Source organism: Rhinolophus hipposideros (assembly GCF_964194185.1).
Source record: "Rhinolophus hipposideros genome assembly, chromosome: 15".
NCBI classification, from domain to species: Eukaryota; Metazoa; Chordata; class Mammalia; order Chiroptera; family Rhinolophidae; genus Rhinolophus; species Rhinolophus hipposideros.
The window spans coordinates 7,502,485-7,528,588 of NC_138061.1; the positions used below are offsets into that span (position 1 = coordinate 7,502,485).

A 26,104-nucleotide genomic window follows, 5' to 3' on the forward strand; every position below is an offset into this window, starting at 1 on the left:
TGTCTTAATTTACTATATTCTATTTGTCCTCTAATTGCATCACATGTTTGTCTCAACTCTCTCTGTGTTGTGTGTGAGCCTCTCTTAGGCTGGGACCACACCTCCTTCTGGGGGTCCCAAAACACCCACCTAAGACTAGATTCAGAGTAACTTCAGAAATGGCTTCCTAATGAGCTGTCTGTAATGAGATGTTTATGTAAAACCAAACAGCCCATGATAAAATGGCAATTGGTGAGCATTTATGACTTGCCATCATTATGCTAAGTGCTTTACTTGCGTCATTTCAGGTCACCCACACAACAAACCTGGGGATAATAAGGTTCTCTTATTATCCCCATTGTACAGGGAAGGGATTGCGGCACAGAAAGGTCAAGTCTCTTGCCCAAGGTCCCAGCGTGGTGATAGGACTATAACTGATCCCCAGGCAGACAGTCCAGCTCTAGGCTCTCATTTTTAAGCACCACTCTTACCTTTGGTTGAGGAATAATAATAAGCAATGAAGTTTTGTCCGATGTTGTTGAAGTTTCGGAAGTACTTGAGGGTCATTGAGCTGGAGGACGACACGTAGGTGAGGTAGGAACCAGAACAGCTCTTTCCCAGGGACTTTGCTGAGGATGGAGGGCCATCCAGAATTTCAAAATATTCATTGGTGCAATCCAGGCTGGGAAAGGAAACACGGATGGGTGCCTCTCCTCACCAGCAGCTCTTAGAGGTATGCTGTGAGGCAGACCCTTTATTTCGTTACTCTACAGAGGATGGGGATGGATTAAAAGCTTGTCAGTCATTCACATGAAGTATGGATTCCTTTTATCTCACAGTTTTCTCTCCAAGAGTCATTGCCTTGAGGAAATAGGATTTTAACTGGAAGAGAAAAGAGGAAGCTGAGGCACTAGGTGCACCCCTGCTGAGGTCTGAGACCGCAGGGTACCTGGAACCTAGGGCCCAAGGGCCGGACCAGGCAAACCAAGGCAATGGATCTTCTGGGCAGAGGCTGCTTGGTCTGCCTGTAGGACATGGCTCCAGGTTCCAAACAACCCATTTATAAGCTTTGGACAGTCAACCTGCCTGTAGGAAGTGCAGTACCAAATCTGCCCAGCTGGCTTTGAGGAAGTCATCTGCTTTTGCTAGCTGTTGTTCTCCATTGTGAAGTTTTGTCCAGAAGCCACTAGTGTTGGAATCAGAAAGCCACTTCCATACCTCAGCCCAAAGAACCATTTGTTCTAAGCCATGTTTTGATTAAGTAAAATTCAAGAGTAATAAATAATTTAATTTAAATCAACCCTGGGTGTTGATTTCCATATGACATTCATCTGTCAATGACATTAACCTTGACAGTTTATGACATTACAACCTAAAATTTCCTGATTTACTAGGTCTGGGGTTCTATGGGATCTGCGTCTTTAAACAGCAGGCTGAAATATACATAAATTCTCTGAGTCAAACTCAATCTCAATCTCAATCTCTCTCTCTCTCTCTCTCTCTCTCTCTCTCTCTCTCTCTCTCTCTCTCTCTCTCTCTCTCTGTCATACCCCTCACACACTCACACATATCTATGCAAAGCATATAAAGAGAATTTCATTTTAATTAAAAATTCATGGAGGCACACAAAAATCAATCATATTTCTATATATTGCCCAAGGTCCCAGAACAGTGATGGGACTATAACTAGAAACCAAAAATTAAAAAAACACAGTGTCATTTATAATTACTTGAACAAAAAAGAAACACCTACACATAAATCTAACAAAACATGTACAATATTTGTATGCTAAAAATTACAAACAACTATTACAAAAAATACTATCAAATGTTAGAATATGAAGAAACTGGATCTCTCATATGTTGCTGGTGGGAATGTAATGATAGTCACTCTGGAAAATAGAATGGCATATTCTTAAAAAACGAAATATATACTTACCGTACAATCTAGCAATTGCACCCTTGATAATTTAACCCAGAGAAACGATAACTTATGTTCACATAAAAGCCTTTATGCAAATGTTCATAGAAGCTTTACTTATAAGAGCAAAAGACTGGAAACAGCTCAAATGTCCTTCAGTGGGGGATATTTAACAAACTCTGGTGTCCATAGAATGAAATACTATTCAGCAACAAAAAGGAACAAACTATTGGTAACACAACAGCCTGGATGGACCTCAAGGCCATCATGCCGAGTGAAAAAAGATAATCTTAAAAGGATACATACATACTCTATGCTTCTATAGATGTAACACTCTCAAAATGACAAAACTGTAGAGATGGAGAACAGGTTAGTGGCTGCCAGGGGACAGGGTGGGGTATAGTTTGTGAATAGAAAGAGTAAGGAGTGGCTTCTTAGTGACAGTGGAAAAGTTCTGTTTCTAGATTGTGGTGGTGGTTATATGAGTCTATCACGAGAAATGCACAGAACTACACACATACACACACATGCACACATATGCACATATAAAAAATGGTGAAAACTGAATAAAGTCTGTGGCCTAGCTAACAGTATTGTACTCATGTCAAATTTGTATTTTTAATATTGTTCTACAATTATATTAAGATGCCACTAATGGGGGCAGCTGGAGGAAGGGTACATGGAACTCTAGGTATTATTTTTGTAACTTCCTGTGTGTCTATAATTATTTCAAAGTAAAAACTTAAAGACATGAAGGACTCTTTTAGTTATAAGAATCAACGGAGGAAATAAATGCTTGGAATGTTAAGTAACATACTGATTGATGACTTACTTAAGATACGGAAATGCCAGCTGTATGTGATCAGACGCATTTGCCCTGATTTCCCACACACAGGTGATGTTGTCATGCATTTCATTCTGCGGGGGGTTCCTAATTGCTCCAGAGGAGTTAGTAATAATGCTGCCACAGGGAGATTTTTCTAAAAGCAGAAAGATATTTTAGAATTTCAGTGTTTTCATTATTCAGTTCACTAATTTTATAATTCACACATTTTTACCTTTCATTTCTTTTCCCCCGGAAGGTGTCATTGGTCATTAGTTTGAGGGTATATCTTAGGATGTATCAGAGGTATAAACTAATCTAAAAACTCTTGCAAACTTAGGAAATAGGTCATAAAAGTGTCTGAATTTTGAAATATCTCTCACTTCTTTTGAGAATTCTACCCTTGACATAGGCTTGCCAAGCAGAGCAGCTATCCCACATCAGCCAAAATCTCTCTCTCTCTTTCTCTGGTTACTCCCTAGTCATGGGTTTTGTGCCTTTGATTTTTGTCAGGTCACCAGTAGTAATGAGCAAACTCCTTCATTTTCCCAATTAAGATCGAGCCTATGTGGACCCTCCATGTATATGAATATGGCAGTATGCAAACATCATCAGTTGTAATTTATTAAAATTAACTATTAAAAATCCACCACGGAGTGGATAGAAGTTGGCTAGAGCCATCCACCCCCTCCAACACTGGTATCATTCTGTGTCCGCCTGTCCATGTGTTTCTCCATCTGATTGTCTGTCTGTCTATCCATCTGTCCAATATTCAGTCCAAAATTAATGCTGACACTGTGGCTATTCCTTAGAAGGACCAGCTAGGCTTTCCAGGTATCAGTATTACTTTAGCCCTTTACCTCCAAGTGCTGCTAAGAAAAGTTCAGTGGAGCTTTTAGAAACCCAAGATATAGGCAAGAACAGAGGGAAAAAAAAACAGAAGATGAAAAAGAAAGGACGGAGAAGGAGTCAGAGCATGGCAGAGAAGGGGAGAAGGCAGAGAAGGGTAACAAGTCCATCATGGCGGAAGCCCTTTTTCTGAAATGATGCCCTTTGGTAGTGCCCTGGCAACAGAGCTGTGTTAATGGCTGCTGCCTGTCCTTCACACATGGTGTCCCTGCTGGGAGACTGAGAAGGCTGGCATCACTTGGTTATTTGGACTTCCTTCTTTGACTAAACAGAAATGGAATTGGAACCATAAATTCATTGGCTTTCATTATTGAACTCTTCACTCAGAACACAGGTTCAGGAGGGTCACCCAGACAGGGCAGTTCTATTTTGCTCAATTTCCTTGAAGAATCACTTCAGGGCTTGAGTGTCAAGATGATGATCAGCACAGCCAAGGACACCAAAGTCTCACCTTGAGCGATCGTCCCTGCCATGACAGCCAGTGGGCGACCTGTCAAACACACAAAGGACATGTGAATTGTCAGCAGACACCAAGGACCGCACCCCTGTTTGCACATGAGACTCTGAGGGGCTTAACAGATCCACTGTCTGGCCCCTCCCAGAACTACTGAGCCATTCTCTGGGGGTGAGGCCAGAGCAGGTAGGGATGTGAGTGGGAGGAAGAGAAGAAGCACTGATGTGGACCCATCCCAGACATAGATGCATTATTCTCTTGTCATACACACAAATGAGATATTTTAAAATTGAGGGGTTTTAGAAAATGAAAGACATGGTTCCAATGACCCAAGGGTCAGGGGTTCCAAGGATTTGGGGTAAGAATAGAAAGAAGCACCAAGTCACTGATTCCTCTGACCTGGTGCTGCTCAGAGACGTCGAGTCAGGACCTAAGGAAGCTATGGATCCTCCTTCATGCCCCCGACATCTCTCCTACCGCTGACACTTGGCCCAGAACCTCCACTGGAGATTCTCTCCCAGGTCTAATCCATTCCCACCTGCTAGAGTTGACAACCCAGGAGGGCATGTGACTGAAGCTCTACTAGACCTGTCTACTCAGCTTTATTCACGACTCACTGTCTGACCAAGAGCTGGCTAAAGGCAGGGCATCGAGGGACCTGGGGTTTTGATGAAGGAGAGAGGGTCCTGACATGGAAAACTCCAGGTGTTGGTGTTGGGAACATGTGGGAAAACCAACAGCAAGGCACAGGCAAGGGGAGGGACGGAATGGAATTGAGTCACCTTGACTTTGGCCGGGTCTGGCCTACCAGCCATCGGCCCCTAGGCAGGAAGTGTCTTTAACTGCCTCTCATATCTTAACCAACCCCGACCCATATCTCACTGCCATCCACTCACAGCCATCAGAAGTGCTATACAAAAGTTTGAGAAATTTAAAATCTGCTTCCTGTGTGTATAATACACAGTGCAGTAGGAGGGGAGGTAGGAAGTGAATCTGGACTAGATGAAATCTAAAGTACTATCCATCTCTCCATTGGACAATCAAGCGATTCCACATCTCAGTCAGTCCACCAGCTTGTAGAATAAGAAGTATCTAATTTCCAGCAGAACTTTTCCCGCAAGGTTTTGATAAACCGCACCTGTAACGTCACGTTCACTACCTGTTGGTGTGACTGTTGAGTATTCAGCATCTGTAAGTGTGAGAGGTTAAAACATCTGCTGTGAGTGACTAATGCCCTGCTTCATTTTCAATGGTTATTTTTACACTGTCTTTTGAAAAGTACTCTCTCGGGTAGAGCCACGGCCAAGCTCTGCCTAGGCAGGGAGCTGGGGTTTCCTGGAGCAGATCACGCTGGCATGATCAGCATGTTGTAGGAAAACCAGACAACATGGGAGCACTCCTCCAGGTGCTGCCAATCTCCCCTACAGTGGACACTGTCCAGAAGGATCTTCCCAGAGCCTTCCCCGGAGTGGGCCTCAGTCAGGGCTGAAACGACCCAGCTGCACCCCAGCTGCCTGCAGACAATGTTTGCTTCTAACAGATCCCAGAAGTCATCGCACACAGTCCGCCAGACTCCCTGGTAGAAAAGTTCCATATGGCCTGCACACCTCCCATGGCTGCCTACCAGCTTCACGGCGGCCAGCCTCCTAGGGAAGGATAGGGGTCAAGGGGTGATAGCAGCTCCCTCTGCCTGTTGATGGCTGTGCTGTCTTCTACCCAACCTAGCTTTCCTTGTTTTCCACGATTTTGCTACTCACACCCTTCACGTTGCCGTGAGCAAGTCCCACACCATCCCCCTGATGTGTCTGCTCTGAGAAGCCTGTAACGTCTTCCTTATCCACAGTCTGTTTTACGATGGCTTGCCTGTGGTAGATTGTTTACACAAATCGCCCCAGTTCTTCTCCTCCTCATATTCTCGCTCTCTACAATGTGACATTGCAGCTCTTTCTGTCCAGAGGCTGGGCTTATTTTCCTGTTCTTTGATTCTGGGCTGGTGGCCTGTGACTTACTTCGGCCAGTAGAATGTGGCAGGAATTATGGTGCACCTAAGGAGAGCTGAGGCCTCAAGAGGTGTGACAGGTTTCAATTTGCTCCATGGAAACTCTGGGGCTGAGTAGTGAAAAACACATAACCTTGTCACTTCTGTCACCTCAGAAAAGAGCTATGGAACTGTAAGACATGTGAGGGAGGCATTCTAGGCCACACAGTCTTCAATTTACCTGCCAGCTAACAGTTCTCATCACAAAAGCAGGAGCAAGCCCAGCCAAGATCAGCCAAGACCAGCCAAGCCCACCCCAGAACAGCAGAACTATCAGGAGGACCCACAGACGCATGAGCAACTGTAAATGGTTGTTGTTTTAAGCTATTGTGTTCTGGGGTGTTTTTGCATGGTAGTAGATAACTCATACACTTTACTCATCCCCCCTTCTTAGACAACCTGACCTAGGAGGGGGCATGGGGCAATGCCATGTCCCCGTGGATGAATCTGCCTGATCAGCTTGACTGGACTCGAGTGTACATCTGACTCTGGAGGATCCAATCCATGTACTGAACTGGGCCAACTTCTCTGCTGACTGTTTGGAATTGGGAAGAGAACTGGAAAATCATTTGGACTCAGGATTTGATGCTTCTATGTGGGGCAGCCATGATGAGTTGTGAATGAGTGGGTAATGACTAGAGAAGCTACTCAGAATAATGGTTCATGAAAGGAAAGAAAGAGGAAGAAAGGAGAGCCAGGGTGAGAGAGAATGGCTCTACAGCAGCTCAATTCCCTTCTTGTTTGTACTCCCTTGACTGAGCTCTTCCCATGGTCTGGGAGTGCAGAAAGAGCACGGTGGGGCCTCTTTTACGGCACCGACCACTTTTTTCTTATGTTATGGCTTTCTGTGTGCAACGCTCGTCTCCATGCTAAACTGCAAAGTCCCTGAGAAGTGGGACCTATGTACATATGTACATAGCCTGGTTCAGTGATCAGCACATGGGGCACACAGAGGTATGCAAGATAAAAATTTATTAAGCAAATGAAGGAAAGAGAGATGTGGAGAAAGTAGTTTAAAAGTTCTCATCACAAGAAGAAAAATTCTGTAACTATGTATGGCGATGGATGTTAACTAGACTTATTGTGATGGTCATTTCACAATATATATACATATTGAATCATGTTTACATCTGAAATGAATATAATGTTATATCTGAATGGTACCTCAGTTTAAAAAGTTTTAAAGAGTGAATCCAAAGAAGGGAGCTTGGAAAGGTATACTAAAAAATGTTAACATAAAAAGTAATATGAAAAAGAAAGATGTGGAGCATGTACATGTTCAGGCAGTTGAAACCCACAGAGCCAACAATGGCATCTTTGGTGACCACCAAAGACCCTGGCCAATGGCAGGAGCCGTTTCACCAGGGGTACTCTCAGATCCCGGGCCAGTGACAATGGCTCCTCTCCACCTTCCCTGAATCTTTTGGTTGTACAGCTAGATTAAAGGAATGTGAGGTCCAGTGTTTTACTTCTGCCTTATCTGACTTCAGATTGGACCTAATTTGTGAAAAACAAAAACCTAACTCAAGGATGAATATCCTGAAATATTGTTCATCCCTGATCACAGCAAAACCATCTTAGAGAGCCACCTCACACACACTTCGCTAATTCTGTATGGTTACTGGCCAGACCTGGATTCTAATTCAGAAGGCATATCAATGTCTCCCATCCTGCAGCCCACAGGGAGTCTAAATACCTGGTTCCTCTCTTGCCTGGCACAGTGCCATTGCCCCCTCACCCCTCAGTTCTTGGCTTAGATATTGTTTCCTCTGCCCTGACCCCCAGATCTGAACGGAGACCCTCTTTGGGCACCCCTGGCACCCTGTGCTCACCCATCACAGTATTCTCCACACTCTGTTGTAACACAGCTCCCTTCAGTGACTCAGCCTCCATGGGGGTCTGCTTTGTGTATCATTATGTAAATCATCAGTGATACTAAACATCCTTAGTGACACATATTCGTTCATTCATTCATTGTCGAGTGAACAAAGTTCTTCAGAAGAAAACACAAAAAGAAGCAGCCTTACCTGGAGGGATTGAAGAAGTTGGGTATTGAGCCGCTGCCATCACTGATGATGTGGGAAGTGCGTTCTCATAGGCTGTTGGCAGGTGAAAAGGAAAGACTGTCATCAGGGGACAGTCATGACGTTAGGGGGGGGGGACACAGCTGCTTCCAGGGGGTGCCTGCCTCCTCCCACGAGTCAACGGGAATAATGGTGACACCGCATACGAAGGCCAGTGACCTCACGTCCCCATTTAGGACAGAACATGGCATTATTGACGGTGGATAAACTAGCGTGTGCCACGTGGCCATCAGCAAAAGAAAATCCCATGGGCAAGCATCCCTAAGTGGCCTGCTGTACGAGAGGCCGTGAGTTGGCTACCATCTCTCTCTTTGCTGCCCTCTCCCCAGGTGTGTTGTGACTTCACCCAAACAAAGCAAGGTAAGTGACACAGCAGGTCCTTGGTAGAGGGGTGGGCAAGGAGCAGGGCATCAACTCTGAAATGTAGGAGGGCGAGGGACCTGCTCTGTGTCTTGACTGTGGTGGTGATTACACCATTATATACAATTACCAAAGTTCACCAAACTGGACCTTAAAATGGGTGAATTTTATGGAACATAAACCAAACCTTAATAAAAAATGAGTTGATGGATGAATAGAGGCATGATAGATGGATTATTAATAAAGTTATTATAGAATCTCAGTGGATTTCATCGCTAAATTCTTCAAAGTTAGCTGTATGTTTGAATATGTTCATAATAAAATGTTGGGGGGAAAAGTGTCCCTCAGTTTCTACTACAAGCCCCACAGCTCTGTTTTTCAATGACAACCTCTTGCTTTCTGTAGTGGCACACACTTAATCCCCCTAGTCCTGTGGCTGCTTCGTCTCTTCTGGTTAGTCACAGAATGTCAAAGGCATAGAATCTTAAGGTGCATGAAATCCAATGTGCCTGTCCTAATGACGTGGAGACTGGAGCCAAGGTCATTCAGCTGGAGAGAGACCAGCCAGGATCAGATTCCTATAGCTCAGCGCTCTTTCCACCCCCCACACTGCCTCCCTTAGGAGGGCATGTGACCAAAGGGGGAAATCATTGCTGTGTGAGTGCCTGCGAGATGTCAGGTATCTTTAGGCATTGTCAAAGTCATGTCCTTATCTAATTCTCTATAGTATTCCGACTTTAATGAAGCGGAATTGAGATGAAATTGGATTGAGAGATGGCATAACTTGGCTGAGGTCCCGTAATTAAGGCTGATCAGAGGTCATGTCTGTCTCTCCTGTTAGGGTGAAAATCACATGAAAGGAGAGAGCCAGGGGGCTTTGATCACTGCTGACGCCCCAGTGCTTGTTGGCACAGAGTTTGACACGTGGTGGACACTCAGTCCATAAACTCTGAATGAATGCATGAGTGAAGGCATGAAGCTGGGAGTCCAACCAGGATGTGACTCTAAACCTCACAATCTTCTTTACATCATGCTGAGTCTAGTAGACGGTGCCCAACATAACTCGGGTCCTACCTGTAGGCGAAGCATCTGTGGGATCGGCACCTATCAAAGGGAAGAGAGATTGTGCCTGTTACCATGTCTTAGTTGGGAATGTGCTACCTTGAGGGAGCTGTAGGAAGCAGACAGAGAGGCAGAGCCCCTGCCCCTGAGGATCGTGGCATTTCCTGGGGATTTGAGACACGAGACCAGGCAGCCAATCCTGAGTGCCCCGGGAGAGCTTCAGAAGTAAGTGCTCCCCCAGGGACCTTAGGCGTTGAGGAGGTGTGGTTCAGAGGGGCCGGGTGCAGCCTGGCAGAGCTCGTCATTCACAGAGATGGTATTCCAGCTCTCAGTGGGACAGAATCAGGAAAGACTGGGGAGTACAGTGGGGCAAATCAACCAGAGGGACACATATGTTTGGGAAGGTCACCAGGCCCACACATGGAAGGCCTGGAACACCAGCTGACAAATTTGGCCCGTCACCCAGAGGTCACAGACTCAAAATTTTCCGAAGGCCATGCAGGTGAGACAAACAAGTGACCTGAGTGGTGGGGTCTGTGTGAACTGGACAGCTGCATCCAAAGGGGCGGCTCTCTTTCAGATCCAGCCCGTTAATGTAATAAAAGAATTTGTTGATTTGAGCCTGAACTTCTGCTTTTATTTTTTCACAAAATGTAAGAATTTTAATTTTTATGCCAAAGACTCTGATTTGGCTGAATTCAAGCTCAGCCTGAATTTTCAAATCGAACAGGTCACTTCTGAGCCTGGATCCAGCCGATGAGCCATACGTAGCAATCTTTGCTGCGTAGTCAAGGGAATGGTCAGGCTGATGGTTCCCTTTGAAAGGAGGTCGGCAACATTGGCTGGCTGCCGGATCCACTGACATTCCTAGACTGGGCTATGGTGTGTGGACGGGTGAGCAGTGAAGGAATCGGAGTCCCAAATAAGCGCTGACGGTCAGCCCCTCACCTGCGCAGACAACACCAGCGTCTTCCAGGTGCCCGCAGTTCTGCCCGGCCTCGTCTCTGTGCATGCACTGCCCCAGGTGGCTCTCACGCCCTGTACACTGCACATCGTCCAGCAAGATCTTCCCCGAGCCTGCCCCGAAGTGGGCCCCTGTGGGGGCTGCCACAGCCTGACCACACTGCAGCTGGTGGCACACGACGTTGGCCTCCGCCAGGTCCCAGAGGTCGTCACACACGGTCCCCCAGGAGCCCTGGATGAGAACCTCCACGCGGCCTGAGCACCGCCCCGTGCCATTCATCAGTCTCACAGCCATCTGGGCTCCTGGAGAGGCACAAGGAGGAGATACACAGTGGACTGGCCTTCCTGTCTCTGGAAGGTTCCTTCATCCTTTGAACCCCTACGCGATCATATCCCCACTTATAAACATGCAAGTTCACATAGTGCTCACGCACCCACACATTAGAAAGAGTGAAAATAATCTTCAATTTCAAGTCCCTTCAATGAGACTTTATTATATCCCCCTTCCAAAATATGGAACTTGCTTTAAGAAATTTCCAGAATTTCTAAGTATTCCTAACGACACCATATGTTATTCTGTTATTCCCCTGCCATGGACAGGGATAGAAATATGAGATGTCTAATGAAACAGGAAACTAGACTATCCACAGGCAGGTCATAGCTTAAAAGACACCTTGTCATACCAAATGACATTACTCTTAGAGAAACTCGGTCCCTTTGTCCCCATAAGTCTTTCTTCATGTCTTTACTATGTAAAAGAGACCGAGGGCAGGAACTAACACTTGTTGTTTGTGAGTTAAGTGCCAGAGCCTCAGAGAATCACGAACGTAAATGTTTTTCTCTTAATCTTTACAACAACCCCATGTGGTAGGGGATGGGTTCCCATTTTACAGATGAAGAAACTGAGACTCTGAAGGTGAAGAGAATTGCTCTAAATCCCCGAACTTGTAAGTGGGTTATGTCCCATTTTAACTGTGCCTGTGGTTCCCCTTCATCTTGGAGAAACGCCTCTCCCCATGCCATCTATCCATCAGCCCTTCCTTTCTCGGGGACTGCTTCCCATACCTGCAGGTGGAGGTGTCCAGGCCTCAGGGGCCGTGGTCAGTGAAGCCTCTGAGAAGCCGTCAGCTAGAAGGAACAACAAAGTGAGGTCACTGTCAGTAGGGTGGAAGGAAGAAAGTAAACACACTGCTCGAAGGACTCATTTTAAGACCCTCTGAAGCATTTTGCTTTCTTTTGATTCATGTGAGTAAGTCACCATCATCACCATCAATCCTATTTGTTTAAACCATCAGGACTGTTTAACTTTTTATTCATCTATTATACGTTCGTGGTAAACTTATCCTTGAATCCTTGGCTCAGTAGAAATAAATCTTTACAGAATAGAAGACAAATTTAAGAACGTCATATTTAAGAAAACCTAAAGGAAATAAAAGCAGCTTCTATAAATTAATAACACTATGTGCTATTATTCATTAAAAATATTTATTGAATGCAAACAAAGTGAGGCAGGGTACGTGCATTTAAAAGGCTTCTATCTCAGTCAGAAGCTAGAATAACTGTAATATGAGGTGGACTATGAGAGGTGTCAACAAAAAAAGTACAAGTATAGAGGATATATCTCGCTGTGGAGACCAGGGGAAGCCACCTGGAGAAATGAAGCTATGAAACCATGGGAGGACTTCAAAGGTGGAAGAGAAGGGAGGGGAACTCATTCAGGCAGCACAGGGATTGGGGGACAGCAACTTTGAACTTAAATGCTCAAGGAGATGTGACATGTATTTTAATTTGATTAGACTATTGTGGTAGTATTTGTATTAATCCCAAATCGCTGGCTTTCAGCATTTTCCTTACTCACCTTATACAGAAACTTCCTAAGAGTTAGGACACGAAGTAAAGGGGATTTGGGCCAAGCATGACATCCTGTAACTTCTAGTGGGGCATTTGTAGGATGAATTATATGTTAAAGGCTCCTAGACATACTATAGTAAAGAAACCTGTTTAATTTGTTTAATGCAATGTTTCTAAATTCATAGGATCATAGAAACTCTGTGTGTGTACACGTGCATGCACAATTCATCTTAACATCGTGAAGTAGTGGTTCTGGGAGCATATTCTCAGAAACATCTTCATTTAACTATGTGAAAGATCCTGGTCGAGGCTGGAGACTCCTCGCAGTGTTTGTTAATAAATTTCCATTTTTTTGTTCTTATTTCTAGAAATCTGAAGTAACTTGTACACTTGAATAAATATATAGGATATAAAGTTTCAACGTAAACTCAAAAAAGCTGCATTTTTATGGACCTATTGGTGTTTGCTTTTCTCCAGGGGTGACGGGTGCAACTGTTAGTTATTTCAGCAGCTGCAGTAAAAAGAAAATATCAATTAGTAATGAATACCACCCCAAAGAAACAAAACTATAGGTGAGTAAAGGGAAAGCTATTTGGCACTCCAAACCAATTTCTAGTGTCCTTTTGTGAAATATGAGAAAGTTCTAAAGGGTTTAGTGAATTTCCAGACTAAAGACGTGATTTTTCTAACCTGGGATCTAATTATTATTCTACCACATACAAAAGAACATCAATTTCCTGATCTACAAGACGGGAATCAGACCCAATAATGAATAGGAACGAGGTGTATAAACTAAGAAGTGCATAAGTTCAAAAAATTATCATGATATTCCCAATTCAACAAATGCTTCATTATTTTTTGGGGGAAATTAGCTCACTAGCTACAAAAATAAATGTTGAAATAGAAAATTTAAAAAATACCTTTACAATCACATCAAAATCCGTGGAATTCTTATGACTAAATCTAATAAATATTTGCAAGATTTGTTTGCAGAGAAATGCAAAATATTGATGAGATTAGTTAAAGACCTAAATAAATGAAGAGATATATAGTATTGATGGATCAGAAAAGTCAGTATTATTAAGATGTCAATTTTCCTTAAATTTATGTATAGACTCAATACAATCTAAATTAAAATTCCTAACAGACACTTTTTTATATAAATTGACAAGTTGATTCTAAAATTTTACATAAAAGGCAAAAATTCTAGCTTAGTCAGAACAATTTTAAAAAAGAACAAAGTTGGAGTGCTCACATTACCTGATTTCAAAACTTACTCTAAAGTTACAGTAATCAAGGCAATATCATATGGCCATGAAAATAATCATGTAAATCAGTGGAACAAAAGAGGGAATTTAGAAATAGACCCATGTATTATTTATGGTTATTTAATTTTTAATAAGGTGCCAAGGTATTTCAATGGAGATAGGAGAGTCTTTTAAACAAATGTTATTGGGATGATTAGACATATATAGAGGGGGAAAAAATCTTTTAAACCACGTAAAAAATCAACTAAAATGTATCATGGAGCTAAATGAAAAACCTGAAACTTCTAGGAGAAAATCTGAGAGACCTTTAGTTAAGTGAATATTGTTTAGATAAAACACAAAAGCACAATTCATTAAAGGAAAAAAACTTGGAAAATATAACTTCATTCAAATTTCAAAATTTTGCTCTTTATAAAACACTGCTTAGAAAATGAAAAGACATATCATAGACTGAGAGAAAAAATTTGCATAACTCATATCAAAGAAAATATTAGTGCACAGATATATAAAAAACTGTTATAACACAGTAATAAAAAGACGCCCCAGTTTTTTAAAAAGGATGAAAGGTTTGAATGCACACTTCGCCTAAGAAGAGATGCAAGTAAGCATATGAAAATATGCAGAGTACCATTTGTCAGTAGGGAAAGGCTAATTAAAAACACAGAGATGTCACTATCTCATTATAGCAGAGAAGCTATCATGGCTAAACAAAAAATAGAAAATCTAAAATGTGGAGTAGGATGTGGAGCAACTGCAACTCTCATACGTTGCTGGTGAGAATGCAAAATGGTGCAGCCACTTTGGAAAATAGTTTAACCTGTGTGTGAATGTTTTTAGCAGCTTTATTCATAATAATAAAAATTGGAAATATACTTGATGTCCATCAAGTGGGGAACAGATAAACAAATGTGGTACATCCGTACAGTGGAATACCACTTGGCTGAAAAAAGAATGAATGTTTGATATATGGAACTACATGGAAGAGTCTCAAAAGCATTATGCTAAGAAGCTCAAGACAAAATGCTACATAGTGTCTAATTATGTTACATAATATTATGGAAAAGGCAAACCTATAGAGACAGAAATCATATTGATGGTTGCCAGCTGGTCATGAGAGGGGATTGACTATAAAGGGGCACAAAGAACTTTTAAGGTAATGGAAATGTCCTATATTGTGATGGTTACACAACTGTAACCATTTGTCAAAAATCACTACATAGTGATTTTTACTGTAGGTAAACTATATGTCAATAAGCCTGATTCTTTTTTTTTAAGGTAACTCTGACTGCACGTAAATTGGACTACAATGTTGGGAGCTTGCAGGCAGGGAATCCAGTTAGGAGAAATTTGTGGTCATCCAGGCAGGAAGAGGTGATGAGTATTTGGGTCAAAACAATGGTTGTCCGGTAAAGAAGAGACTATGAATGCAACCCCAGGCACCTAGCTGTGAGTGGAAAATTAATTCATCCCCAAACTTACTTAAATATCCTTGATTGGGTGTTTAGCTCTATATATACAGAACCATAAAAACACATAAACTAAAAATAACCAAGGAAATGATTCATAAATATAAAGTTCAACTTACTATATGGACTAGTTTCTGCTGATAATGGTTCTGATGCTGTTGCTGGTAACAATGATGATGATAACACTGATGGCATTGATGATAGTGGTGGTGATGATGATAACGGTGGTGATGATGATGATGACAATGGTGATGATAATGGTGGTAATGAAGATAATGGTGGTGGTGATGATGATAATGGTGGTGATGATAATTGTGGTAATGATGACAATGGGGATGAGGATGATAATGGTGGTGATGATGGTGATGATGATAATGGTGGTGATGATGATGATGATAATGGTGGTGATGAGGATAATGGTGGTGGTGATAATGACAATGGTGATGATGATGACAATGGTGATGAGGATAATGGTGGTGATGATGATAGTGGTGGTGGTGATGATAATGGCGATGATGATGATAATGGTGATGATGATGACAATGGTGGTGATGATGATGATAATGGTGGTGATGATGACAACGGTGATGGTGATGATGACAACGGTGATGATGATGATAATGGTGATGATGATGATAATGGCGATGATGATGATAATGGTGATGATGATGACAATGGTGGTGATGATGATGATAATGGTGGTGATGATGACAATGGTGGTGATGATGATGACAATGGTGGTGATGATGATAATGGTGATGGTGATGATAATGGTGGTGGTGATGATGATAATGGTGATGATGATGACAATGGTGATGATGATGATAATGGTGATGATGATGACAATGGTGGTGATGATGATGATAATGGTGGTGATGATGACAATGGTGGTGATGATGACAATGGTGGTGGTGATGATGATAATGGTGATGATGATGATGATAATGGTGATGATGGTGACAATGGTGATGATGACATCAATGGTGATGATGATGACAATGGTGGTGATGATGACAATGGTGGTGATGATGATAATGGTGGTGATGATGATAATGGTGGTGATGATGATGACAATGGTGGTGATGATAATGGTGGTGATGATGATGACAATGGTGATGATGATGATGACAATGGTGATGATGGTGACAATGGTGATGATGACATCAATGGTGACGATGATGACAATGGTGGTGATGATGATAATGGTGGTGATGATGGCAATGGTGATGATGACATCAATGGTGATGATGATGACAATGGTGATGATGATGATAATGGTGATGATGATGACAATGGTGGTGATGATGGTGACAATGGTGGTGATGATGACAATGGTGGTGATGATGATAATGGTGGTGGTGATGATGACAATGGTAGTGATGATGACAATGGTGATGATGATGATAATGGTAATGTTGATGACAATGGTGATGATGACAGTGGTGATGATGATGACAATGGTGGTGATGATGACAATGGTGATGATGATGACAGTGGTAGTAATGATGATAATGGTGGTGATGATGATGATAATGGTGATGATGATGGCAATGGTGATGATGATGGCAATGGTGATAATGACATCAATGGTGATGATGATGACAATGGTGGTGATGATGACAATGGTGCTGATGATGACAATGGTGGTGATGATGATGATGACAATGGCGATGATGATGATAATGATTGTGATGATAGTGATGACAATGGTGATGGTGATAATGGTGGTGATGATGATAGTGGTGATGATAATGGTGGTGGTGATGATGATAATGGTGATGATGATGACAATGGTGATGGTGATGATGACAACGGTGATGATGATGATAATGGTGATGATGATGACAATGGTGGTGATGATGGTGACAATGGTGATGATGACATCAATGGTGATGATGATGACAATGGCGATGATGATGATAATGATTGTGATGATAGTGATGACAATGGTGATGGTGATAATGGTGGTGATGATGATAGTGGTGATGATAATGGTGGTGGTGATAATGGTGGTGATGATGATGACAATGGTGATGATGACATCAATGGTGATGATGACGACAATGGTGGTGATGATGACAATGGTGGTGATGATAATGGTGGTGATGATGATGACAATGACGATGATGGCAATGCTGACAATAGCAAAGATAGCGATGATGAAGACGATGATGATGATGAAGGTGATGATAATTCTGTTTCTGTTTATTAGAATAAGAAATATGACTTCTTTGTTTTAAAACAGCAATTGTGAAAGTGTGGTCATCAGATCATAGTAGAAGCATCCTGGACTTACTGGAAATACAAATTCTCATACACCACTCTAGGACTACTGAATCAGAAATCTGGGTAGGGTCTAGCAGTATGTGTTTAAATAAGCCCTCAGGGTAATTCTGATAAACAGTTAACTTTAAGAAACACTTCTTTGGATAAAAAAAGAGAAAGGATTGACATGGTCCCATGGTTTTCCCTAGTGGCAGACTTACTCTAAAATCACATAACTACAATTTTTCAACTGATGTCATTTCTTTTAGGAAGGATCAGGCCTCACAGACTGCAGAAGGATTACTTTCTGATCTAATCACTCTGGAAAGTAATTTTTGTCTCAAAGAAGTGATACATGATGATTGATAGGCATAGTCATAGAAAACTATATCCTAAAGTCAGTGAACTACTAATTACAGTCCTACCATGGTCCCACAAGAATCCTATCCTTGCTGTTATTTAGTTCTGATTTGGGAAGTTTCCTGCAACCAGGTGATTGTGTACAATTGCAGCTGCCTGGTTATTTAGTTCTGATTTGGGGAGTTTCCCGCACCAAGGTGATTGTGTAAAATTAGCTAATTGCCAAACTCCCTTCTGTGGATGTTACTCTTCAGTGTTGAACCCTTGGCTAAGCCATACCCTGAATGGTGTCTGGGAGCTGCCCTCCAGCAGCTGCCCAGAAGAGGAGCCATTCAGGGCAGGATTAACAGGTTTCCTGGAGCAGGAAAGCATGAACACAGGACAGCAAGGTCAGCATCGGACATCTGTGTTCTGAATTCCATCTGTTGTGGTGGTTGACATACAGACTGAGAAAGCCTTTTAGGCTTTAAGTGATCTGGACCAATCAAATCAGCCTCTGCAAACTACTTAAAGCTTGATTTAGCAGGGTTATTTTCATTCCATTTCTACCACACGGAACAATAAATATTAGAACTAGAAGCAAGTAGAATGGGACATAGAAATAGCCCAAATCAGTCTTACCTGGAGAGGAGGAGGCTGCCACTAGAGAACCTGTTATTGTAGAGAGAGGAAACCATTAACTCTCACAGGAGGAGGCTGCTGGCTCATTTCTCATGTTTTGTAATAACCCATTCTGTCCACAAGTCATTTAGAGTGAAAAAAGACCCCTCACCTGAGCAGATGGCTCCGACGTCCTGGTGGTCACAGTTGTGAGTGAACCAGGTGTCGTGAGCACACAGGGCCAGGTAGCTCTCTTCACCACTGCAGTGCACATTGTCCAGGAGAATCTTCCCAAAGCCAGGGCCGAAGTGGGCGCCCAGTGGGGCAGACATTGCCTGGCCACACCCAAGCTGCCTGCACACGACGTGCGCCTCCTTCAGACCCCAGCCGTCACTACACACTGACCCCCAGGTGCTGTGGTAGAAAACCTCCACCCATCCAGAGCACCTTCCGCTGCCATTTACGAGCCTCAGCCTGAGCCAGGGTTCTGTAGAAATGAATATAATAGTACATTTTTGAAACTTACCTCTTGAACCTGTCTTATTTGCCTAGTTTACAAATTAGGGGGAATCTTTCAATTACTCCACATGAGCAAGAGTATTCTAGGAATAATCTGCTTAATAATCACACCACTGTAATGTGCCCTTTACTAGTCAGTCACTCAACAAGGCAGATTAAATTGGAGAATATGTATTTCTCATGCATTGGTGATTTAGGACTTGATATCAGCAGGGAAAATATGAAAAAATTAAGAAAATATATTTCTGTCAGTGGGGAAATGCATAAATTAAGTGCTCAATTCAAAAAAATATAACACTATAGCAATTAAAAGCAGTGTTATATATATATATATATATATATATATATATATATATATATATATATATAATCTATATCTATATCTACCTCAACATGGATGAATCTCAAAAATGTAACATTGAGTAAAGAACAAAAGGCACTGAATGATATATAGGAACCAATATCATTTGTGTGAAAGGAAAACACAAAATAACCTATCTAAAGATAACATAATTCACGTTTGTAAAAATATTGAAAATGAACTATAAAGATATACACAAAATTCAAGAGAGTGTCTCTGAGGAAGGAGAGAATAGAAAATGAGATTGGGGGATTTGGGGTACTTCAAATGTATTTGTAATATTTAGTTCTTGATAAGACTGGAAAACTAATATAACAAACTGTGCACACCAGTCATGTGTAGGTAAAGGGGACATTGGTATTTGCTTTCTTATTCTCTGTATTGTCTGAATTTGAAAACATTTCTCTGGAACAGCAGGAAAATGGTACAACCAGGATGACCAGGTGTAAAGCCACGTGGGAGGCACAGCTCCTCAGCCTGGTCCTGGGGGCCGTGATCCTTTCCCCCTTACTGTGGTCTTTCCCCATGAGCCTCCAAGGCCTCTGACTGTGCAGCTCCCCAGCCTCCCTCCCCCATTGTGATGGTCCCCCCTGGGGTTCATGAGCACAATGTTATGTCCTTAAGGAACGTGGCTGACCTGATGGGCTGGGCCAGGGAGCATCAGCTCTGCGACTCAGAGATGGCAAGTTGACCACAGGTAACTCTAAAACAACATAGAAACTGTGGTTATGACCAAGACTTCTCTTCTTGAGACAGACACAAGAACACATCAGAAAAAGACTCAACTGGTGAAGAGCCACCAGCTATGGCACACCTTACTCCACCTTACCTAGGCCACAACAACATCTGGCCACATGCTTGTAAAGAACGACCCGCTCTCCAGTCAGATTGGAGTCAAGTTCACGGAGCTGACAGAAAGCTCCTCAATGTCATCCTGTTGCCCCCAAATGCCTCGCTTCCTTTAAACCCTACATCAACTCCAGGTTCTACACCAGGGTACTGAGCTGGTGTACCCTGGTGTAGAACCTGGGTACAAGTTTTAAAAATCATTGTATCATAAGGCCGCTGATTATCTTGGATGACTCCATGGAGGACATTATCGAACATAATGACAAGATCCATCTGCTTGTACCTCCCACCTGGATGGTAAGGCGTGTACCTACGGGACTAGTGATGGGAGATTGCTCTACCTGGTAAGACAGTTGGTAAGTTTTCATTATCTGCTGAGGCTGAAAAATAAAAATGTTGTTGTTAGAAGGACTGGCTTCATTAGTTGTCTCTTATGTAAAATGCTAATCTTCTTTCTGAGGAGGGAGATTAGTACAAATAGGGACTACTGGTGTTTTCCAGAGTGCAGCCTGTCTCTTAGAACAGAGAGATTTTACCTGCACTGTCCACTGTCTAGAGGGACTGTCCTTAGTCAAGACCAAAGTTGATGGTAGAGGGGGTCAAACAGCCTGTCCGCACACGCTCTGCCTGCACATTTATTCATTGATTCAATACACTTTTGTTAGGTGCCTATAATGTGCTAAGCACTGTGATAGGTGCTCGAGCTGCAGTAATGATCAAGGCAGATAAAACCCTTGTCCTCATGGGGCTTCAAATCGGTGCTGAAGGTGACATTGGGCATCACCACTGTCCCGAGAGCCCTTGGTCATGAATATTCCCTGGTTGTGAGCTTCCACTCATCCTTCCTACAGGCTTAGAATGCGGGAAGTGGTGTGTACGATGTATCACACCCATTTTTTTTTGTTTTCACTCATAGCTCATCGACGTACCTGATGATGTGGTTGGGTGGTTAACATCTTCTGGGATGGTGGAAGCTGAGAGTGCTGTTGGAAAAGCAACAATACCAGAAAAATGACCCCTGATATTTAATATTGAATGGAAAGAGAAGGATTTTTTTTCATCTGCTTCATATTTCTAGGTGAAGAATTCAATGAGCTTGATGCAAACTCGTTCAACATAGAGGATTTTAAGGCAATCAGCAGCCTTGAAAACCATTAAGCCACATAAAAGGCCACATAGTGTATGAAATATCCAGAACAAGTAAATCCATAGAGACAGAAAGCAAGCTGGTGATTGCTAGGTGCTGGGGGCAGGAATGGTGACAAAATGGTCATGGCTATTGGCAAAGAGAAGAAATGCTGTACCCCCTTCACCCAACCCAGCAGTCATGGAGAAGAATCCCCTCTTCCCTGAGCAGCACTGTTCCACAGAACACACCACAAGGCAGAGAAGAACCCCCCACTGCATAACCGTGCTCCTGGCTCTCCACTCAGCGCTTCACAATAACTCACTCCTCACCACAGCTCCGTGAAATGTGTAGTTATTATCTCCATTTTTTCAGATAAGAAAACAAGCCCAAAGAGGAAAGAAACTTGGTGAGGGCCACATAGCTGGGCAGTGGGAGAAAGTGGCTCCACATCCAGTGGTCCAGCAGCTCGCTCTGAGCACTGTGCTGGCAAGTAAATGGAATACGCCACCAGGGTTTCAAAAGAATCCTTAGTCACTTAGACATGTGATCTAAGAATTTAATGTGCTTCTCGCTCTTCTGTTAATATCTGGAAGTGGACACAAGTACGCAAACTGGGATCAGCTCGAGTGGTTTTCATTTATTCAAGCATTTACTTATTTATTCATTTAACAAGCATTGAATGCCTACCAGAGAGCAGACATTGTTCTTGAGACTCTGTGTGTGTGTGTGTGTGTGTGTGTGCGTGCACACAGATACACATGTGTGTGCGTGTACATGCATGTGGTTGGGGACAATGCCAAAAAAGACAAAGATATGGATTCTGCTCCAAGAAATTGACAATGTCAATAAAGAAACAAGTGGATACACGCATGCTGTACAGGAAAGGAATAAGAACTAAAAGTGAAGACAGATAAGAAGCTGCGGGATCTAGAAGAGGAAACCACTGTTGCCATCCTGGGATGGGGAGGGTTGGATGGACATTCTGGGGGCTGAGGCTGGTGTGTTAGTGGGCTCCCTATGGGCAGTGGACATGCGGGTTTGGGAGAAGTAAGTGCAAGAGTAAGAACATAAATGCCGGCCTGACTCAGAGGTTAGCCCATCTTTTCACGCTTAGCTTCCCTCTTCTCAACTGGATCCTCATAGTTTCTGAATAGGCAACATGCCGAGTCAGTCTTTTTAGTACTTTTTAGGATTTTAATGTGGTTTAGAGAGTTAAAATAGTTTGGAGAGTAAGTTCTGGGGCCCTGAAGTCAGATCGTTTGTGTTATCATTCCATCAACCTTGGGGACAATCTTTAAGCTATTTGAGCATGAGTTTCCCCCTGGAGAAAATGGGGATTATAGAAGCTCCCTCATCCATCTGCCAGGAAGATAAGAAAATCCACATAAGGCAGTCAACACAGAGATGGACATCACATGAGGCAATTTTGCCCAATAGAAATAAAGCACAAGCCTCATATATAATTTCAGATTTTCCGGTACCACATTTTAAAAAGTAAAAGAGGACAAGTGAAATTAATTTGAAAAATGTACCTTATTTAAGCCAATATATCCAAAATATTATCATTTTAATACATAACATAATAAATGTTAATGAGAGAAATTTTACATTCTTTTCATCATACTGAGTATTTGAAAGTGTGTATTTGACACACACAGCAAGTCTCACTCCTGCCGAGCCACATTTCAAGTACTCAGTAGCCACACCGACAGTGCAGAGATAAGGGATTATAGAGATGATCCTAAGTATTGTCAGAATATGAATTATGTAACGGTACCATTGTAAGGTCAGCAGTTACAGATGATGGGACGGGTGGAGATGGCATCAACTAGCATGATGACAAAACAAAATAGCCCATAATGGTGACCACTGCTCACCACGACTAGGAAGAGGCGTCCCTTTTTTGTGTGACTCACTGATATAGGAAAATAATGAAGTCTTCCCAGGTCGGACACTTCCCAGATATTAGGCCAGATGCTTTAGTTTATTTCTTAAGTTCAGAAGATGTGAGGTGACCCTTATAGTAATCTCTCACTGTAAAACACATACTCACACCCCCCCCACACACACACACCTTCCTCTTTCTCTCACTCTTTATATTTGTGAAAATGTGTGAAACAAGGAGACTTGTGTTATGATGTTCTTTGACAGTAAAATTATAGATACTCAAACATAAAGTGAAGCCAGACAAGATGAAATCCAGATATCTCAGGGTCTCCTTTCAAATCATTCAACCTCAAATGGAACATTAGAGGTATCTTGTAATGGTGGCAAAACCACGGACTATTACGACAGTGCAACTTTGGAGCTATAACAAATTTGGTAATGGTAGGAGGGGTGGGAAGGGAGAGAGTCCTACCTGCTGATGTTGAACGCACCGCTGTTATAGGAGAGAGTTGAGTTGAGATGGCAGCTGGTAGAACTGTAATGAAGAAACCCTGGTTAACAGTAAGTCAGTGCTCTCCACGACTTGAGAAAGGTGTGACCAACCAGGGCTCCCTGAGATTCCACAAGATGTGGTTTTGCTTCAACTCTGAAGTGACTACTGCCGAAGGGATAGAAATACTAAATCACCTGTTAGCCGCTGACCCTCAGTCCTGTTCATCTAAATCATTCACATCCTCTCTTTTCCAGACTCGATGTTTAAGTGCAGGCATTTGGTGTTTTGTGATAAGATTGATGTGTTTTGGGTCTTAATATTCTCCCTAAGTGTTGGCTTGGTGGTCTGGACCATCAAGACCCCGGTACTTTTATTCACTTGTTCTGCTTATTTCATTCCTCAGCCTGTTTTAGTGCCGATATGTGTCTGTGTCGTACGTATCACCCTAGCATGAAACCTCTCCATGGATCCATAGGGTCCCACGTTCTCTCTGTCTCCAGACCTGACTCTGTGCCATAGCTGACCGTGGGAATTACTTACAGTATCCGCAAGGAACACTGACAGAAGAATTGACAGTGGGTGGACGACCATTGCTTCTCTCTCTGTATTGACTTGGACAGGTGCTACGCCTCTCCTACCAGGCCTTTCTTCTCTCTGCTTGCTGTTTAAGTCACCATATTTCAAGGTATGTCCTGAGCAATGCGTCTGTTTCTGTGCCACCGAGCAGTAGCAATTACAGAATTATATTTGATAGATAGGTGTGGGAGGCAGAATACTGGCCTCCCAAAGATGCTCGCACCCTAATCCCTGGAACCTGCGAATATGGTAGGTTACGAGGCAGAGGGGAATTAAACCTGCAGAGGGAATTAAGATTGCTACTCAGCTGCCTTAAGACAGGGAGGTGGTCCTGGATTAGTCACATGGGCCCAATGTAATCACAAGCATTCTTTTGTTTTTTAACCATGGTAATGTAAAAGTTTTAAATTAAAAACATATCTGTTAAAACAAAAAAAAAGTTTGGTGAGAAGAATGACATTGGTTTACATTTTTAGAAAATCTCTTTAATGACTGGCATAGAAGAAAAACAGCTGGATTCCCATACCTGCTTCTGCATTCAATTTGTCATGTAGCCTCACGTAACTTTTTCACTTTCATGGTGAGCAAATGAAAGTGAAAAAGTTAAATATCTTCTTACTATTATTATAAAAATCCAGAGGATGCCCAAAACATGTGCACACGCTTCAAAGAAGGAAAAAAACTGCGTCAAAATTACGACAAACATTCTTAAAAGTAGGAATGGAAAGTAGGAGAAGAAAGTCTGAGAAAAATTTGAAGACACTACACTGTTGGCTTCGTAGATAGAGGAATGAGGCCATGAGCCAGGGAACGCAGGTGGCTCCTAGAAACTGGAGAAGGCAAGGAAATGGATCCTGCTCTAGAGCCTCCAGACTGAACATAGCTGTGCTGGCACCTTGATTTTAGCTCAGCGACACCCATTTTGGACTCCTGACGTCTAGAACTGCAAGATAATAAATTTGTGTTGTTTGAGCCACTAAGTTTGTGGCAATTTGTTACAAATGCAATAGGAAATTCATACAATAAGCAAACATTGCCTGCAATCAGATGCCATTTCTTCCAAAGAAAATCTGAAACATATCATTTATAAAGGTTGAGTTTGAATAATCTCAACGCAGGTGGTCAAAATGACACTTAAAGACAATTACAAAACCACTATGCTCAAAATGGTTTCCATTATTCATGAAAAACAATGGCATATTGTTATCTAATGTTTCTCAGAAGTTAGTGAATCTATTGGGGGCAACATCATGAAAATTAGCTCCACACAAACTTAGCTGCGAGACGCAGGTGATAATGACTCAGGAAAATAACTCAACAGCAACTATTTTCTTTCTTTCTTTTCTGTATTTGGATGGGTAATCAGAAATGTCTCAGGGAAAACAGCACAAAAATATTTTCTTACCTGATAATATGGTTGCTGAATTTCCATCACCTATTGGTACAAGAAAAACATAAATGTTTTTTTATTTCATTAAATCAAATAAACTTCACCTTACCTATTTATTGATTTTCACCAAATCTTTAATGTGACAGACCAAAACTGAAATGTAAATGTAAAATGAAATGTAAATGATAGTGAACTCCCATGATACCTAGTCCCTTGGACATAAGAAACCCTCAGAATTATTTGCTGATTTGATTGTTTTGAAGAAACGATAAGAAATAGCTTTAATGTGTGAGACTAGCTCTTCAGAATGCCCACACAATGAGAGCAAGCCAGTCACCGTTGGAACTCAGGGCCACCTGCCTGTCTAGGGCAGTGGTCCCCAACGGGGACCAAAGCAGGATGACTATAGCATGTCGCGTCTGAGCTTTCTCAGCTTATGCCTCCCTCAGGACCCAGGGGTGTCATACATAGCATACATTCTTCCTGGACCCTTTGTG

The 26,104-nt window shown here is 42.4% G+C and overlaps 1 protein-coding gene across 1 annotated transcript in view; it reads right to left on the reverse strand.

Annotated features, from left to right (window-relative positions):
- LOC308508216 (scavenger receptor cysteine-rich domain-containing protein DMBT1-like) overlaps positions 1-26,104 on the reverse strand; it is a gene marked incomplete at both ends in the record, with an annotated part of 84,722 nt that overhangs the window by 43,333 nt on the left and 15,285 nt on the right. The window contains 13 exon segments of the mRNA XM_081074568.1: positions 471-661; positions 2,733-2,880; positions 4,084-4,122; positions 5,429-5,450; positions 5,453-5,732; positions 7,400-7,460; positions 8,152-8,223; positions 10,579-10,896; positions 11,659-11,721; positions 18,576-18,890; positions 21,062-21,115; positions 23,621-23,683; positions 25,623-25,652. Coding sequence (XP_080930694.1) covers positions 471-661; positions 2,733-2,880; positions 4,084-4,122; positions 5,429-5,450; positions 5,453-5,732; positions 7,400-7,460; positions 8,152-8,223; positions 10,579-10,896; positions 11,659-11,721; positions 18,576-18,890; positions 21,062-21,115; positions 23,621-23,683; positions 25,623-25,652 — 1,656 coding nt within the window.